The sequence below is a fragment of the Bombus pyrosoma genome, linkage group LG4, assembly GCF_014825855.1.
Source record: "Bombus pyrosoma isolate SC7728 linkage group LG4, ASM1482585v1, whole genome shotgun sequence".
NCBI lineage: Eukaryota > Metazoa > Arthropoda > Insecta > Hymenoptera > Apidae > Bombus > Bombus pyrosoma.
Window position 1 is genome coordinate 3932589 of NC_057773.1, and position 17826 is coordinate 3950414.

Genomic DNA, 17826 nt, shown 5'->3' on the forward strand with positions numbered 1-17826 from the left:
ATTCATCGTAAGTAAGTACACGAACCTTACGTCGATACACGATTATCGATTTCCGTCTTAAATTTTCACAATCAATGCAATTTCCATGCAAACATGATCATCGAATAAATCTGACAAAGTTCAGTACATCTAATGTCGATCTTACCTATTACATTAAGCAGAATATTCAAACAAAGAATAGGACTACATAAGACATAAATCATTCGTACGTCCATCAAAGAAATACTGTATCCATATAGAATTCCACTAGCCTAGTGTAAAAGGCACCAAATGTCTCAACGTTAACAATACGGGAAAAAAGTGAAGATAAGGAGTTACGAAAGATCAGACAATATCCGGTGGAAGACAATGACGTCGTGTCAAAGGAAAACGGCAGGAAATATAAGGTCAGGTCGATAGACCCAAGCGAAGAGAATATTCCCGAGGCTTCGTTGTCGGTCTCATTGTTATCGACCCGTTGGTATTCCCCGGCGTCATTGGTAGCAGGATCACGTGGTGTCTATCGCCTTCCAACCAGTCAGCTCTCTCGTACAATGCACACCATTGACGTAACTTTAAGCAGTCCTGCGTGAAAGGTCATAAGCGCAACTCTGGTATAATCAACGTCTTATGTGCACTCTCGAATCCTCGCCATCCGCTTCTCGCCGTATGCAAAAATCATTCGATATGACATTGATTGACACGACACAGTGAAATAGATGGAAATTAATCTTTATGAAAATAACGACCTCTTTTGCTGGCGTTAATTACTTTATATCGGCTAAAGGGGACTTTTTTAAAGAATAAAAAGAAAATTAGGACTTTCGATTATGACAAATTTATAAAAATTGGTAGATTGGCATTGGTTTATACAAAGATTGTATATATAAAAATTAATGGTTGTTTCTGGGATAACATTATTTAATTATCAAACCAGAAGGAAATTTTGTTTTTTGACTATGTTGAATAGCGAAAGTTGACAAATGGTATTGATTTGCACAAAAAATTAAATATACGACATATTGACATATCGATCCTCTTTGATAATGTCTTAATATTATCAGTAATGTCAAATAGGAAGGATTACTTTTCAAAATAAAACGAGAACTATTTGATTATAATGATTTATAAAAATTGAACAATTAATATTGGCAAAGTAGAAAATTCTTTGATTATATTCAATGAACAAAGATTGAATATAAAATCATTCAGTATTTCAGAATTTATGGATGAATCAAACGTTGTACGTTTCTAACGTTTTTCTCTGTCACGGTACAATCAATAGTTTTGACTTACGTGATATATAAATCTAAAAACTTTCAATTAATAGTCAGTATGTTTTCTTTTCGTGAACAATTTAATTAACCGAGACAATAGGGGCTATCGAGCTCACGATACACGCGAATGCAAATCAGGTTGCATATAATTAGGCATGGCATGGAAAATAACACGATACTCCTGCTTTTGATATGATAATTATCAAACGTGGCTACAGATTCGAGTACGATGGACACAAATATAATGGATTTCCATCTCGCTCGATATTAACACGCGACTCATTGGCAACAGCACCCTCTAACTCTCATTCTTCGGTCACGTATGCAATATATCATTTGCATACAGGTGAAAACGAACAATAACCTCAAACAATACTGCTATAGTGACGAGGAATATTCTTTTAACACATTTTTTGATAAATATCAGCTAAATATCATTTTAAATCCAATAGAAAATTAATATAAAACATTTACAAAGTCCTACCTTCTTTCATTTTTCATTTTTAAATAACATGGTCCCATCCGTGTTCAATAACATTGTTACTTGTTAATTGTGTCTGAATTGTTCTCTCGTTCATCGAACAAAGAATCGCGATAAGGATGCGTGTTATCCGTCAGCTGGGACAACTATGAATTTCAAAGAGATATCGTTGAAAAAAACGGAGAATAGGTCAAGCTTGAATTTTTAACGATCCACGGTCTTCAGCGTACGTATATAAGACGAAAGGAAAATTCTGCTGGGAAATGTTGCTCGTGTTGTTTCGCGGTTAAACTATATTAACAACGAGTTCGTTATGTCGCGTCTCACCGCATGGATTGCTGCTTTACTCATATTGATCGGATCTGTTTGGTCACAGGTTAAGACTTGCCACGGCTTTCGTGTTTCTAAAGCTCGATTACATAACCATAAATAATTTCCGACGATACTAGAGTGATTATTAATTATCCTTAATATCAATCTTCCACGAAAATCGTTAACTTCTCCACGAACGAACTTTTCTTCGCATACGTAGATAACATTTTTTTCTTTTTGGCAATTATTTGCTATTTTCTGATTTCCTTTCAAAGAAAATACAGTGCACTAGATTTAATTTTTCTGCAAATAAATACATTAATTTCGTTATTGTTCAACTAGTTAACATTTCGAATGCGTATAGTGTCTTTTTATGAGGAATTAACAATGATTATTGCATACTATAATTTTTGATATAAATATTAATTACATAAATATTAATTTCTTTGTCTTATTATTATACATATAGGAACAGATTCTTGAAGAAGGAATCGAGGAACCAAGATTCGGCTTTAGTTTACTTGAGCCTATACGAAAATTTTTTTGCAAGAATTCTTGCGGGTCAACTGAAGGAAACTCGTACATACTGAATCTTGCCTGTGCCGTAAAGTGTCCTGAATTATATTTACCCCATACAACTTCAAACCCATCTGCTTCAACAATGCCATCATCGAGTACGCCAGCTAAACCGAGTACGCCAGTCACAACGAATAGTATGCCAGTTACAACGAATAGTATGCCAACTACAACGCGTATGTGAACAGAACCGAATTTGTCAACTAAATCGAATATGGCAGCTGTACCACAGAATGCTTCGGCACCAAGTAATATCACTAATGCTAATGCTGACTCAACATTACTTTTTCTTTATGTACGAATAAGATTTTTGAGAATTTCATTATATATTTTTGCAGAATATAATATACTAACAACTAAAGTATATTTTCTACTCAACTTTAGATTAGTATGCCATTATGGAAATTTCATGGTTCGTTATTAATAACAAACTGTGTGTCGAAATGAGAAAGACTTCCTTTCTGTCTTTTGTATTGAACTAACGAATGAAATTTTTGCTAACATAATGTTAATTATGCAAGTTATTAAATCCGTTTCTTTTGTATGTAGAGAACGAGTTTCTCGAGAATTTTTAACACACGGTTCTTTAGAGTGTAGCACAACATTTTGTTAAATATATTTTCTATCTATATAGATCGGCATGATGTTACAAAAAAGTGAAATTTTTACTAACATGATTTGATACAATTTGTTGGCTTTTTATATTTCTAAATAAATCGCGCTTTCATCAACGAAATTCTGATTTAACTTGTTCATTTGTACCAAATCCTACTTCTATAAGTCCTCAAGTTGTACGAAGGATGGCGTTAGTAATACTGAGATATTCCGTAATGCGTTAACGAAGATTTCTGTTTCATTAAAACAGGAACATTATTCACGGTCGATATCAAAGAAAAATTAAATTTTGTTATCGATTTTTAAAATACATTTCCTGGTAACCATCCTGTTTCTGAAACTCATATATGCATAGATAATATCATCATCGTTTTCTTTGTACACTACAAGGGATTTCGCTTCTTTGGTTTGTTTCTGCCACCATTCTCGAATTTCACGTATTATAGGTATTATAAATTAATAAACATAATATAGCTTGAACTTAATACTCGACAGCGATAAAATAAGTTTATACAGATATACGTTCATAAAAAGAAATTACCAAATGTATACCAATTCTATTGGGTTGGCAACTAAATGATCGCGGATTTTGTCATTAGGTGGTAATGACAAAATGACTTAGTTGCCAACCCAATATTTAATCAGAGTGGTGTAAGTCAAAATTTGGAGAATTATTATTTACTTGCGTTTCGTATTTCGACTCTTAAAACTGCCGTCTCTTTAGTTTTATAATTAATTAATTTATAACTTTATTCTTCGATGTGATATGTTTTAATAGTTTCAGAAAATGAAACGGTGTAGAAAGAGCAGCGCGGATATACTCTTACGAGCCTTAATTTTATATCTAGCAATTCGAATCATTTATTATTCCAACTAGACATGTGCATAAAATTTTCTAAAATTCAAACTGATATATCGATAAAATTCCATTTTTCTTTATTTAAAATCAACACGAATTATTTCGATCGTCAGACATTCAATTAGATATTCCGTTTAAATAATAAAAGTGGTTTAATCATACCCGTTCTGCGATACAGCCAGTTTCGACACTCGTTGCTTTATGAGTGAACATTTATGCATTTATTGAAAATTTACAAGTGCAAAAGTAATATAAAACGCCAACGTGATGTAAAAAAATATACAAAATATCCAAAATATAGTGCTTTCTATACCACTTGGTAGGTGAAACAACTCTACCGAGATTCTACTTTTTGAATGATACCTCTAAAAATAGGAGATTGCATAAAAATTCGCAATTCAACTATGAGAGAGCTTTTATTTATCACAATTTTTTCTATTTATATTTTATCATTTTTTATCATGATTTTATTTATTTATATATACGAAGCTTTTATTTTATCATTGCTTTGTTCTCCATTGTACAAAAGAACCGAAGATAGCGGGGAACAGCGATTAAGCGGCAGGTGAACAGACTCCAAAAATAGAATTTTCCGTACTTGCATTCGAGATTTGTCGTCGTTTTTTAAACGAGTCTCCGTACCTTGCTAATTAATGGCTGCCACCTTTTACGCCGTTAACCCTCTCGCGTTTGGTGCAATTCGATCACCAGCTCATTGTACGGGCGTGCATACAGAAAGTGAGAGGACACACGTTCCTCGTAATAGCTCGGTCGCGATTACTTTCACAACGGGAGCAAGGTCTTAGGTTTTTCGTGGCCGGATGCGTCGTAGTTTGGTTGTTTCGTCGTTTTCGAAATTTCGATAGGGAATGAGATTCCTTTCCTTTGCAGAGTATTCGATATTTCGAATGTTTTGCGACGAATTGTTTGGAGTTAAGATCGAGCCCTTAAATAAAAAATATATTGTGGGAGTTGTGACTGTTTTGTAATAATTTTAAGGAAATTAGCAATAAAGAAAATAGAAATAAAAATAATACAAAAATAATAATCCATTTATAGTATCCTTCCAAAAATGTTCTTTGCTCTAGCGTCCAATACGTATAAAAGTTTTTGGACAGTAACAAGGGTTTTGTCTGAAATTCATAGTCAAGAACGAATAAGAGGATTGTGTAACTGTGTCTTCGAACAAATGCTATTAAATTACGTATTTTTTCTTTTCTCGATTATTTGTTCGAAAGTTTCGTATACCTTTTCCCAAAGAATAATTTGTCGATAAAAAACCAGGTAAAATGACGGTATCGGATATCGGTATCAAGAAAAGTGGTGCGACCACGACAAACAGGATATTGAACAATGGACATAACAGGATACGAACGATGCAGGACATACGGACCAGACTCGCCTACTGTGAATCACGCGGCGAGCTATGCAAAAGAATGAAAGTTCCGTGAAGTCGTGTGGTCAGAGTTTCGATTCCGTATTAGAACCACAACGATAATATTACGATACCGTGCTCTTTTTCAACTAATCAACTGGTGTAAACCTCTCTATAACATCTAGTAAATTACCCATTCGATTGGTGTAAGAAATACCACGTCAAAATATCGTTTTACAATTTTTATACATTCCAAACTTCAACGATTCTAACAGATCTGCGTTATGCTGTGTGATAAGATCGTTGAAATTTCAGTGTTACGTTTTTAGTGATATTACAGAAACGTTATGCACGACAAATACGTAATATGAATAAACATAGTTTATTCCGTGAAACAATTGTTTAATGTTACATATATATGCGCATATTTATGCATCCGTGGAAAATTTAAAAGTGAAAAATCCATAGAATACGCGTAATATCAAAAAATATTTGTAAAATATTCACATGTAAAATATACTTGTCACAGTATAAGAGCCTATGTCTTTAATATCGTGGACATAAAAATTTCGAAAATCTCAGAAATTGAATTTCGAACAAAGTCAGATAAAAAAATTGGAGGAACTTTAAAAATACAATCGTTTATATATACCTATACATATAGGATGGAAGCTATTCGTATTGGTGTAAGTTATGACACCGTAGATTTAATTTGATCTTATCTAACATTGGTTTTATATATCGTTTGATTTGTTACGGTGTTCGAACCTAATTGTCTTGGGAGAAAACGATCGCCGAGGTTCTATTTCGAGCACAGGAAAATATTATCCTATAGACTATAGACAAAAGCGGAATTTCATTGCAGCTGTCGCAATCTTCTGCTGGCAGAAGTCGAGGACACGTTTGAAGGTAAACGCCAGTCGCGGCAATAAAAGGAAGTATTTAACGATCTAGATTCTAATCTAGAATTCCAAATTCTGATCCGCTTTCTCCTATTTCGATGTATACGTATGGCGGAAATATTTTCTTGGAAAGTACACGAACATCATTTCATTCCTGTTCTCTTTAGTCTTCCGAGCAACTTCGTTCGTTTCTCATTAAATTCCAACGCGATATCGAAGATTAATTGCAGGTACATGGAATACAGATATATTCATTTACAATAGTACTAACAAATTAATCTTCCATTTAGCCATTAACAACGAGTCGATAACGAGAAATTAATGTATCGAAGTAAAATTAGAAACGACTGCTACAAGCGATATCAAAAGAAGCATTTTAATTAGAAAAATTTCACCAAATTTAATTCTCTGCTCATTATTTTAATAAGAATCTAAGTGTGCAAAAATTAATGACAAAAACTGTGTTGTAAAATATATCGTAAACGTTGCAAGCTTGAAACAAATACATACTAACGAATATCGTACTCACACATGTTACACACATACGTTTAATTAATTTAGTGCGTATACTTTTTAACAACAAGTGACAAAGAATGTTCGATCATTATTTGAAGCTCGTTCAATACCGCCCCAGGGATGAATAGAACAGGATCGTGACGGAAAGCAGTTGTATAGCGAGCATGAAAATCATAGTTGCCGCAGCATCAGTCAATCAAACGGCCTGGGAAACCGGTGGGACCGTTGACTACTTAGTTTGGAAGCAAACTAGGGCAGAATACGCAACGCTACATGTACTAAATTCCCTTCCCTCTCTCACGTGGATATCCCGATTGCTCTCCCGTTCGCGTTTAACCTGATTTCAAGCTCATGCCTTCGCGCTCGTTTTGGATATGTACGCAGACCGATCGTTTCTGCCACCTAACTTCAATAAGGGATGGATAATCTACTGTAATATATACAGTAGCGAGGAATGAAACCGAAGGGATTACTGTGGTTCAAAATAACAGGAAAATCGAGGATAACAAAGTTGCGTTACGCACTTCATTTACGAGAAATTCCAAGTTGAGAACAGTAGGAGTGGACAGGAGTGGCAGGAGAAAGAAGAAGTCGAAGACGTAGAATAAAATGCTTCCGCTTTGCGTCTCACTTTCGAGAAGATCGAGGTTGCAAGTTTGTGGAGCACAGTGTGTCGGGTTAATTCTTAATTAAACGTGTCTAAACTTAATTTCATTATGTAAGGGAGCGAAACGTTGGAGAAAAATGACGCGAAAGAATTGCAAACGTCGAACAATATAGCCAGCTTTCTTTTCTCCAATGTACGCAAGATAATACGCTTTTAATTTACCGAGGACCAAGACCGACAAATTACACACATGAACCAGCGCAACGCGGCGATTAACTTAATATCGAATCAATTACAGAAAAGGTCGTCCCCACGAATTATATTTTATCCTCGTCGCCCCAGTCTTGTTGTAATTTAACGGCCATCCCTGACGTAATCGACAATTATTACATCCTGTAGATCGCAATAAAAAAAAAAAGAGTTGGTCAGTAGCAGACATTCTCTTTCTTCTTGTTCGAATAATCATCGATTAAAATCCAAGACGCATAAATCTGATCGTATCTCGTTCCAGTATGTTGCATAAAATTTGACCAAGAAAAAAGAGTGCATTGCAAAATCAACGAAACTGCTACAAAAAATTACGCGTTGGTTATTTCAATCATCTATCCTTAATTTTGCCAAATTATTACGGAATTCTTAATCGAGAGATTAGACCGCAAGCATGCACCTATAACACAAGTAAGAATATGTCTTTATCCATACCGAATCAATCATCGAAATCTAGAAAAATTCATTCTCGCAACACCCGTAAAACTGCAGTGGAAAATTACAAATTGATTACTGTAACTACTCCGATCTATCTAATTTCAAGAAACAACCGCTGAATTCCTAACTGAGGATGCAAATCACAAAAGATGTACGATGCAATTCAAAGAACACGCCTTTGGCCATATAATTTACAAATGAACGACTAAAATTCCCAAAGATACACCGTTGCAGGTCGATCATATTTCTCTGGAGAATCACGAATTTCGACCATCGTTAGTACTTGCAATCTGAACAGATCATCGTGGAATTAGCGATGGAGGGTGGCAATCGCAGCCGGTCATGTGACTCACCGTGTTACCCGCTCAACCCTATTATTCTGGAGTTACTGTGAAAGGGAAGGCGAACGCGAGGCCGACGAAAAGAAAGATCGCTCGCTTCGGTGATCTAGATCGATCCGCCGCGTGTCTACGACCTCTCTTCTCCGACGGTCTCCGGTCTCTACGTGTGAGCGTTTACTTCGTGCACCTGTACACACGAGTGTCAGGGAAAACACGATTCTCCCGTGGAAGCGGGATCTCTCATACAGGCCTTGCATCGAGATGCAAGATTGCGCAGGAACGCATGTGACTTAGCATCATGTGACTTAGAGAGAAAGTCGATCCGCCGTGGCGGCGGCGCGGTGGCGGCAGCGGCGACGCGGCCACGAGATAGAATGCGCCTCTTCAAACGTGCGATCAGGGTCGGTCATTCGACACGCTTCGTCGAATTCGACGGATTCGATGAACCCGACAGACGATCGAACGCACGAGGAATTAGAGGAAATCAATGGCTGACGGGTTATCGATCACTGTCATAGAGTTCAGTCAAAAGAGTGATTTTATGAAACTGTATTTGCAAGTACTGTTGTATACTTTGTGTGAGGTCTTCCGTCACTAATCTTCTTTTCCTGCGTTTGATTGTAAATTAATTTGATTATAAAAAGTCCACGTTGTGGATTAAACCATTCATACGTTCGTATTAGCGAGTTTGTACATTAATTGAACTATAATAATAGAAGGTGTCATATATTCTTAAAAATTCTGCGATATTCTCGGAAGATGAGAAGTTTCGAAATTAGTTTCGTTCAATTGTATTTTCTAGTACAGCTTTCCTTCTTACGGTGTTTCTTTGTTAATTCTATCGTGAAGCTCTCGTTCTATTTTTTCGTTGATGGAATTATTTTTTCATGCCCTTGGGCAGTCTTCTTTAAATATAGAAATTACGTTTTTGGTGTCCTCGCGCCGCTTCTTTTTCATTGCTGAAATCAACTTGTATCCTTGCGCCCGTTTTTTTCTTTTTCTTCATTAAATCCCTGTCTTGGTTCGTTTTTTATCATTGAAATGTCCTTTTCCTTAAAAATTTGTTACTAGAATTTCCTTACAATCTCTATCACACGTATATGTAATTACTAGCATTGGTTCATCATATGCGGAAATCTTACCAGGTTTGAATTTCGTCACTGTAGAGGAAGTTACAATTCGAGTGAAATCCACGACATGATAGGCCGTTTTTCACCATTGACTCAGGATAGAAACGGTACTAATTGAACCCGGAAGAGTACTACCTAGGAACGTTCACAGTGATCACCTGATCATCAGGAAGCATTTTGGTGGAAATAACTAGCAGTGACGACTCAATGACCACAGATTGCTTGTTTAAATGAAATGGCTGGTAAAATTTTTACCAAATGATTTCGTATATATCTAACAGATCAATTACAACCAACATAGGCTTGCTTAATATTTGCAACAGTCCTTCCTTTCCTTTCACTTCCTTCCCTCCCTTTTCTTCTTCATTTCTTTTCTTCCTTTCATTTTATTCCATTGCCTCCTGTCTCTTCCTTCTTCTCCTTTCCCCTTCTTTCAAATTCGTGCCTTCTGCTTTCTTTCTTACCGGCCTTCTTCTTCTTTATTTTTTGTTTTCTCTCTCTCTTTTCTCGTTCGATTCTCTTCTTCCACCCCTTTCATTCTTTCCATCTTTTCAATTTTCTTCCTTCATTTTATTCCCCTTCTTTTCTTCCTCTAAATTTCTATTTATAAACTTAATATAACATTACACAGGAAATATGCGAATACCATTGGTTTTCTACTCAATTAAGAAATAACGAAAAGAGCCTTACTCAGTCTTCAGCCTCTCAAGTACAGAAACGCTATCGCCATCAACATTTATTAGAATACAATCACCAAGCTCCATAAAGATATGCGTACGAACAGAGGAAATATTTCCCTTTCGAATCACGTGGGTAGCAGCAAATTGATCGGTTTGATCGGCTTCCCAGGAATCGGGAAGTGTCGTAAAACAAAATGTTCGAACGCCCGGAGGAAATATAAAGGCGAAGAAGAGCAAACAACGCGTCGTTATATAAAACGTTATTACAAATAATTACGCAACCAATTTCGTGAAACCAATGGAATATCAACCTATCGTTCATCACATTGAATCGATCGTCGAGATAGACGGATAATTAGTACAGAAAATGTAGCGTGAAACCGAGCCTAACGGAGCCTCACCGAGCCCAGGTAGATGCCTTTCCTCTTTTGCATTACTCGATCGACCACTCGGCCAGGGAATCCTTTCCCTTTTTCTTCATCGCTTCCTGCCGACACACCAACATCTCTCACGTTCGCTCGAATTAAACGCCTGTAAGTCTATTCACACGTGCAAACGTTCGTTTTCGCGTTACGCGATCGCTACACGTTTTATGTAACCGCAATAAAAACCACACGAATATCCCAATCGTTGCATTTTTTCCCTCCCGTTTTTGTTCCATCGATGGTTGAAACGTTATCGCCTTTCGTTTGTCTGCGAACATTGCGCGGATGTCAAACAATTTTCAACGCCGGTGGCTTCTTCAGATACCGCGTTCCTGTGTAGATTTGTTTCGCAGGATTAGATTCTACGATGTTCAAGGATATTTTTAAATGTAGGAAAATTAAGGATTTTTGAAGATACTATATCGATTTAGAAAATTCAGTAGCCAATGTTGCTGGCCTATTGAGATTGACGTGGATCTTAAGTGTGAAACTATTTTTTAAGCAACTTTAAAGTTGGATAGTTTTAAACATTTTGCTGGTAATTTTATTACAGCGTTACATATCATGGAAACAAATAACAACGATGGCGACGATCGATACAATATATGTATATCAATCTACTTTCCAATTGTAAAGATATTTCGTATGGAATAAATAATAATTCCTGATGAAAGCGTATTCCCTGTATTGGTAGTAATTATAAATAAGAAACAAGGTTCTGAACGCTATATCTGAAAATATATTCTCAAGAATGTTTCCCCCGGTTTAATTTCACAATCTTGCAGCTTTCTACTTTAATATCGCGATAAATTACCTATCGAAATTATTAAATTTTTTAAAAATAAATCACCTATCCCATATATTACACGTCATTTAAAATTTATTTCAAATTTATTTTAAATAAGAACTTGTCCTTTTTCTTCCATTATATTTAATAAACTGGCAATTTAACCTTTTAATATTTATCAACCTTATTTTCTACAATGTAGCAAGTCGAATTATTTATCCTAGTTCAAACGAGTACATCGTTCGTGTTTCTCGTTAAAGTTATCGCGAAATAAGTGACAACCTGTTCGGCCGATTCGGTCAAGTTGGCCAGGTTATTTCGTTCAGAAATTACCGCATCACGCTACACATGACAGTGAATAATGTGGCACACCGTTGATTATCCGAAATGAATATAAAAGTGACCAAATTAAGAAGAATGAAATACATACGCCACAGGCAATATTTTTTCCTGCTTTTCTTTTTTTAAAAATTTATCCAACAACTTTCACTTAACGAAATTATCAACGAACCACTGCAGTGACATACTTCAATCAATCTGTCAACACATCTTATCATCGTTCATCGCTCTGAAATCTGAGTGAAAAATCTTTTACCTACAGCTGTCTTCTTATCAATCACGTTAAAATTCCAAATTTAAATATTGCGAATGGACTACGGACATGTCTAAACATTTTGCATATCTTGTACGTATTTGTACATTAAAACGTTTCACAAATGCGCAACGATTCAAATCAGTATCATAAATCCACAGACTTTGTTAGTAACTCCATAAAACAATCAAATTTACCGACAAGAACTGTGACAGAAAATAAATTAATTCAAAGCTGCGTTGAAATTTCCAAAATCGGATCAACGAACGTCACGAAATACCTCGAAAGGCGTGTCAAGGTCCTCTTGGTGCGCCCCTTTGGATTGACTGCGACCTGCCGTGTTTCAAATTTCGATAAAAAATCGTTTCTTGTCATCAGCAAAGCGAAGAAGACGGAAAACGAGCAAAGGACAAATCCGAGTACAACGTATCGAGGAGTTATGATCGAACAGAAAAGGCTGGAAGCCAGATTCGGGTCAGAATTACGGAAAATGCCAAGGTTCCACCCTTCCCCTTCTCGAATGGATGTCTCGATAGCAAAATTTCTTTTTTTGCGTGTATTACTTACGTACGGACTTCTTTGATCCACACCCGATCGAATTTCGGTTATGCGAAATGTTATTTCGCAACGAGTAGGCGTACCTTGGAAGAGAATGATGCACCTTTTAGGGTGAACGGTTTAATTATCGTCACCAATTCACAGTTTATTATCCGTTCTATTGAAAATTTTTGTCGTTTCCTTTGATATTTGAATACATTTCGAACGTTGAAGAAATTTCGTTTCCAAGCATTGTACGAATTTTGAGTTTTTGTTATAACATCACTGGACTACGGATATTTATGCAAATTCATATTTTTACGAGTATAATTAACTCTAGAACTATCGATAGTTAACACAAAGCTATTTCTATCAAAACCAGTCAAAATGAGTGGTCTTTAAAAAATACGTAATAATAGAATATTTTTATATTTATTGATTTATTATTTTCTTAAAGAGACAACTCCATGTTATGTAGTACATTTTTGGTATTATTAATCGAGGGTTGATACATTTACAAAATTGTAGAACCAGTCATTTTGGCTGCTGTGATATTTCCAGTGTTAGTATCTAACGATCCAGCGATCGATCCGGAATTTTCCTGATAACCGATATCATCACATTGAATGATACGCAGTACAAATTTTAAAAACGTGCGGGAAGTTGTACAAAAACGAGGAAACTAGTTAATTGGGGTTCGATAAACAGATCGCAGCAGCCTTCTACACTTTGACAAGTACCAGTCATTTTGACTGCTATTGGTATAAGCAGTTTTGATATAAAATTATTTTGAGTTTGAATACATAAAAAACAAAATAAAATCCATTATATTATTCTTTTAGTTATCGTTGCGAAAGTTATTACATCATCGCGGAAAAAAGATATAACATGAAGTAGGAATTTTGAAATAAAATTGTGAAACCAGTCAATTTGACTGGTGTGATAGTTCTAGTGTTGAAAAGACAGAACTCAGATACAGACAATTGTTTCATTAAATAAGTATCACAAGGAGTAGTATATTTTCGATATTTTATATACTTTTGCATATGCGCATTGTGCGCACTTTTGCATACACGTATAAAAATCCGCAATGTAAAAATTTATGTGGGATACCTAAATAAAACTTACAAGAACCTCAGGTCACTGAAATTAATCGAGTAACGAGTGAAATAATATCATAGAATGAAGTGTTATCCCAACGTGAGCGGTAGAAAATATGCAGTATTTTACGTTTTCAGTATTTTCGTAACTATGCATATACAACATACTAAGCGGAAATATATGGCCATTGCACAGAGTACAGTCAATTAAGGATTATAAATGGCTGGAGATTATAAAATTATTTGATAGATGCGTATTACGCATCACTGTATCAGATCGAAAATCTATGTCGTTAACCTTCGCAGATTGACATTTAAAAATCTCGGATGTATTCCTATAAGGAAATATAAAACTTTCCCCTTTCACCAAATAAACGTTATTGGTCCAGTCACACCTTCAAAGTATTTAAACGTTCTCTGTAAGCGTGTGGTAATGATGATAAATCGCGCCCTCATTCGAGTAAATTGGATTTAATTGTTCAGATCAGTAAACTGGTCGACATTTGTTAATCAATATTATTCATCGATTTTTTCCACTTTAAATTTACGGGAGAAAAGTGAATCGTTATATCAGATATAGCGATAGAGAATAGAGAGAATATAATAGTAAGAATATGTCGATGTGTTGTTAGAAATTAATGCAAAGCTGTAAATGCGCGTCATAAAATGTGAGTTGAAATGTACGTTATATTACCTCGAGATTTCTATCTAATTATGTATCTATTTATTACTTTATCTTATACACACTGTCTCATCTTGCTCGGCGCGTTTATAAATATCTTTAACATTAATATAAATGTTATGTTAGAATGAACGTCGTGTATCGTGCTCCTGTAATATTTGTCTTCTCCGAAAATACTTTCGCAACATCGAGCAGTATTTCATTTCAAGCGGTCTGATTTATATTAACCTGACTGATATGATAGCATTTGCGAGATTTAGATCAGTATCATGTACAAAAATAACAGTGGTTGTTCGTGGAGTATATTTTGTATTTAAAAATGGTACGAAAAATAATGTTGGTAAATTATTATTTTATTAATCGCTTTAACGAATATCTGAATATATGAATTATTAGATGACCGAATATGAAAGATATTACACGAGCCACGCACGAACGAAACTTATCAATCTTATTCAAGTTAATCGGCCGACCTTTTTAAAAGGAAAACATGTACCGAGATCATAAATTTACATATTAAGATTTAAAATTTTAAATAAAATTAAATGCGTATTGAGATTGAATTTAAATTTTAAACCCTCACATTTAGAGAGATAAGTTTAATTATATGCATTTTGAGATACGTGGTTGCATCAAAGATAAAATGTCTTTCGAAAACTGAAGTCGATCAGTTTGGTTTCGGAATGGCTCATATGTAAGAGTAAATGATCGGTTTGTTCCCGCCACTTTCGATTTTTAGCACGAAGAGAACCTTTCGATGAACGTTGCAGAATTCCACGAGAGGAACGATGAAAGTATTTTCATTCAAGTGAAGGCATCAAGGAGAAAGTTAAAGCGACGATTTGGTGTATTTGATACAATATGTTTTGCAATATAGGTGCAACTGACATTTCAAGACTATTCGAGATTATACGTAAACGAAGCCATTCAAACTGAAATTTAAATTCAAATTAACAAATTACAATTTAAAAATTTAAATTCATATTTAAGTTAAAAAAATACAGATACAAATTAATAGATTATTCTCGAAGATTCAATTTTAAATCGACGATCATTCTACATTCTCTCTCCGTCATTTTCCTTCGTCAAAATTTTCTCGAAAAGAACCCACACAGAATCTAAACCAGCCCGCCCCAGGAACCGTAATAGTACGATCCAGAGAATCCAATCAACTTCTTGCGTCGTAACAAGCGTAACAAGCTGTCGCTTTCACCGCCTCAAAACGCGCGTAACTTCAAAAGCAACATCGGCGCAACAAGATCACGAGTCTTCCTCAACACATAAAGAAAAAATATTCGTCTTGATCTACTTGAAACTTGTTAAAGCTCGATCTGTTTGTGCAAACGACTTGGCAGATGTTCAGGCACGCGTGCAACTGCAATTGTAGCAGGCACACGCTGCTCGATCGTCTCGAAACCAATATGAGAGCATGTTATATCATTGTCCCGGATTCGAATCGTTCAACGACGCACGTTCCCGCTCACATTTGTCTCGGATCGATAACACACGCGCAGTAACCACTGGTCAAACCTGTTTAAAAAACATTTTTCGAGGGAATTTCCGGCGCCGCCCCGACCGCCAAGGATACACCTTTCGCACGTACGCGACCGAGTCTCGTTCCTGAAACTCGGTCACCACAGTGACCAAATTCTCTTCTAATTGCCGAATTCTGCCCAACAACTACTGTTTTAAAAAAGGAAATTTGTTAAATTACTGGGAGACGCTTATTGGTATTGCGATATAATGGGAATGATATAATTATTGGAAATTATGAAACAGTTTCTGAATGGGATACTTGCACGTGAATCGTGCAATATGTTAACCAATTTCATAACGTATAAAGTCCCTTAATGTCATAAACACGCGAAATTGTTGATTTATTCTGATCGATGATGTATCGATAAATTAAACAAAATATAATCAAACCATTTAAAACCTCTGGAGTGTGCTGCGAAGGGGAGAATTTTGCAAATTACTGATAAATTTAGCGCAAGATTTCGTAGCGAGAATTTAAGAATGAATTGGGAATGACGTTTAAGGAAATATCGGGGAAAACTCGGTGAAATTTCTAACGTTTGAAAAGGCCAGATTTTCAAAGAACTTACTCGGGGAAGTGATGTGTCAAGCAATTCGATATATCTTCAGGTGGATTAATTGCAATTAATCGTTGTCGGATCCTTTGAAACGTTCAGTGCTTCAAAAAAAAGGGAAATTCTCGAAACGATTATTGGCAGCGATAACGTATCAAAAAATTATATAATTCGGTCGTTTCGATGGTTTAATTAATTGCCTGATCCAGAAAACAGCACTATACATATGTTGTAGGTTAAATATGGTAATTGATAAAAAAAACTGGTTGCTGGCTGAAATTGCATGTTTGTGCGATGGAGAGGCAACTACAGTTTCGATTGCGCCGTTTATGACGATATGCGTTTATAAAAGTCGATTTTAGCAACTGTGGTGTACCCGACATGTATGAAAATATGCGGTCACTGTAATGCGTGTTTGTTGACAGAGTTTTACGTGGATCATTGAAATCTGACATGTTAAGGAGCGTTCTAACGACTATTACTGTCAATATCGCTGTCAATATTTAATGTTACCAACATTGTATTGACAATATAAATATGTACATAATTCATCGTCCAGATGGCCTCTTACGTATGATGATATTGAAGATCTTGAACACTGACAAATAATATTGACAATAATCTGTATAAAAAGTAAAGAATACGTAACAGAATGTATCACAATGTATTTACGGCAGTGTATTGACTCATCGTTGGTCATTACAACGACATACATAGATAACTATTTTCAATTTTTTGTTGTAGTTTAATTACACTATCCAACGATTAATATAATTTGAAACTCGTAGATACATCTATTCATATCAGGCAGATTTTATCAGACAATGAAAAGAAACACGAAATTAATCAAATCTGGAACCATAAGCGAATCAAATAATAAAAGGTCGATTTTCCAATAAACTTCTTCGAACATTCATCAATATGATCAAAGTGACTGTAACAAAAGACGATTTACTTGAGCGACGTAATCATACATTCATCAACTTATATAAAATTAAACTGTCAACCATTCCGATTCCAACGATTATTTAAAAATCCTTTATATACTCCAAGCATGCTTACGCTAATATATCATCGATATTTCAAGGATACGAGCACAATGAAATTCTTTACATCACTTTCTTTCTACGCCCTTTAACCTTATCAATCAGTTTTTGTTACACACAATGCTCGGCTCCATATAGCCCATATACGACGGCGAGCATGTAACAATTCCACATTGAACCCGCTATCTCGCCTTTCATCGTGATTAACGGAC

General features: G+C 35.4%; 1 protein-coding gene across 2 annotated transcripts; it reads left to right on the plus strand.

Moving 5' to 3' along the window:
* Positions 1–1819: 1819 nt before the first annotated feature.
* On the plus strand, positions 1820–3213 carry LOC122566482. Of its 2 annotated transcripts, XR_006316536.1 has the most exons (3): positions 1820–2113; positions 2519–2873; positions 2964–2993. XR_006316536.1 is itself a non-coding variant. In XM_043723790.1 (2 exons), the coding sequence occupies exons 1-2, from the start codon at positions 2051–2053 to the stop codon at positions 2807–2809; spliced, it is 354 nt and encodes a 117-aa protein (XP_043579725.1). In that variant the 5' UTR covers positions 1820–2050; the 3' UTR covers positions 2810–3213. The 2 variants fall into 2 exon arrangements, 1 of the variants encoding a protein (XP_043579725.1); XM_043723790.1 differs by having other exon boundaries at positions 2519–3213.
* Positions 3214–17826: the final 14613 nt, after the last annotated feature.

Excerpts from the sequence above, each read along its gene's own strand:
- LOC122566482 (XM_043723790.1), top strand. The coding sequence starts at position 2,051 with ATGTCGCGTCTCACCGCATGGATTGCTGCTTTACTCATATTGATCGGA. Across the intron at positions 2,114-2,518 it reads TCGGATCTGTTTGGTCACAG|GAACAGATTCTTGAAGAAGG; the intron begins GTTAAGACTTGC and ends TTATACATATAG.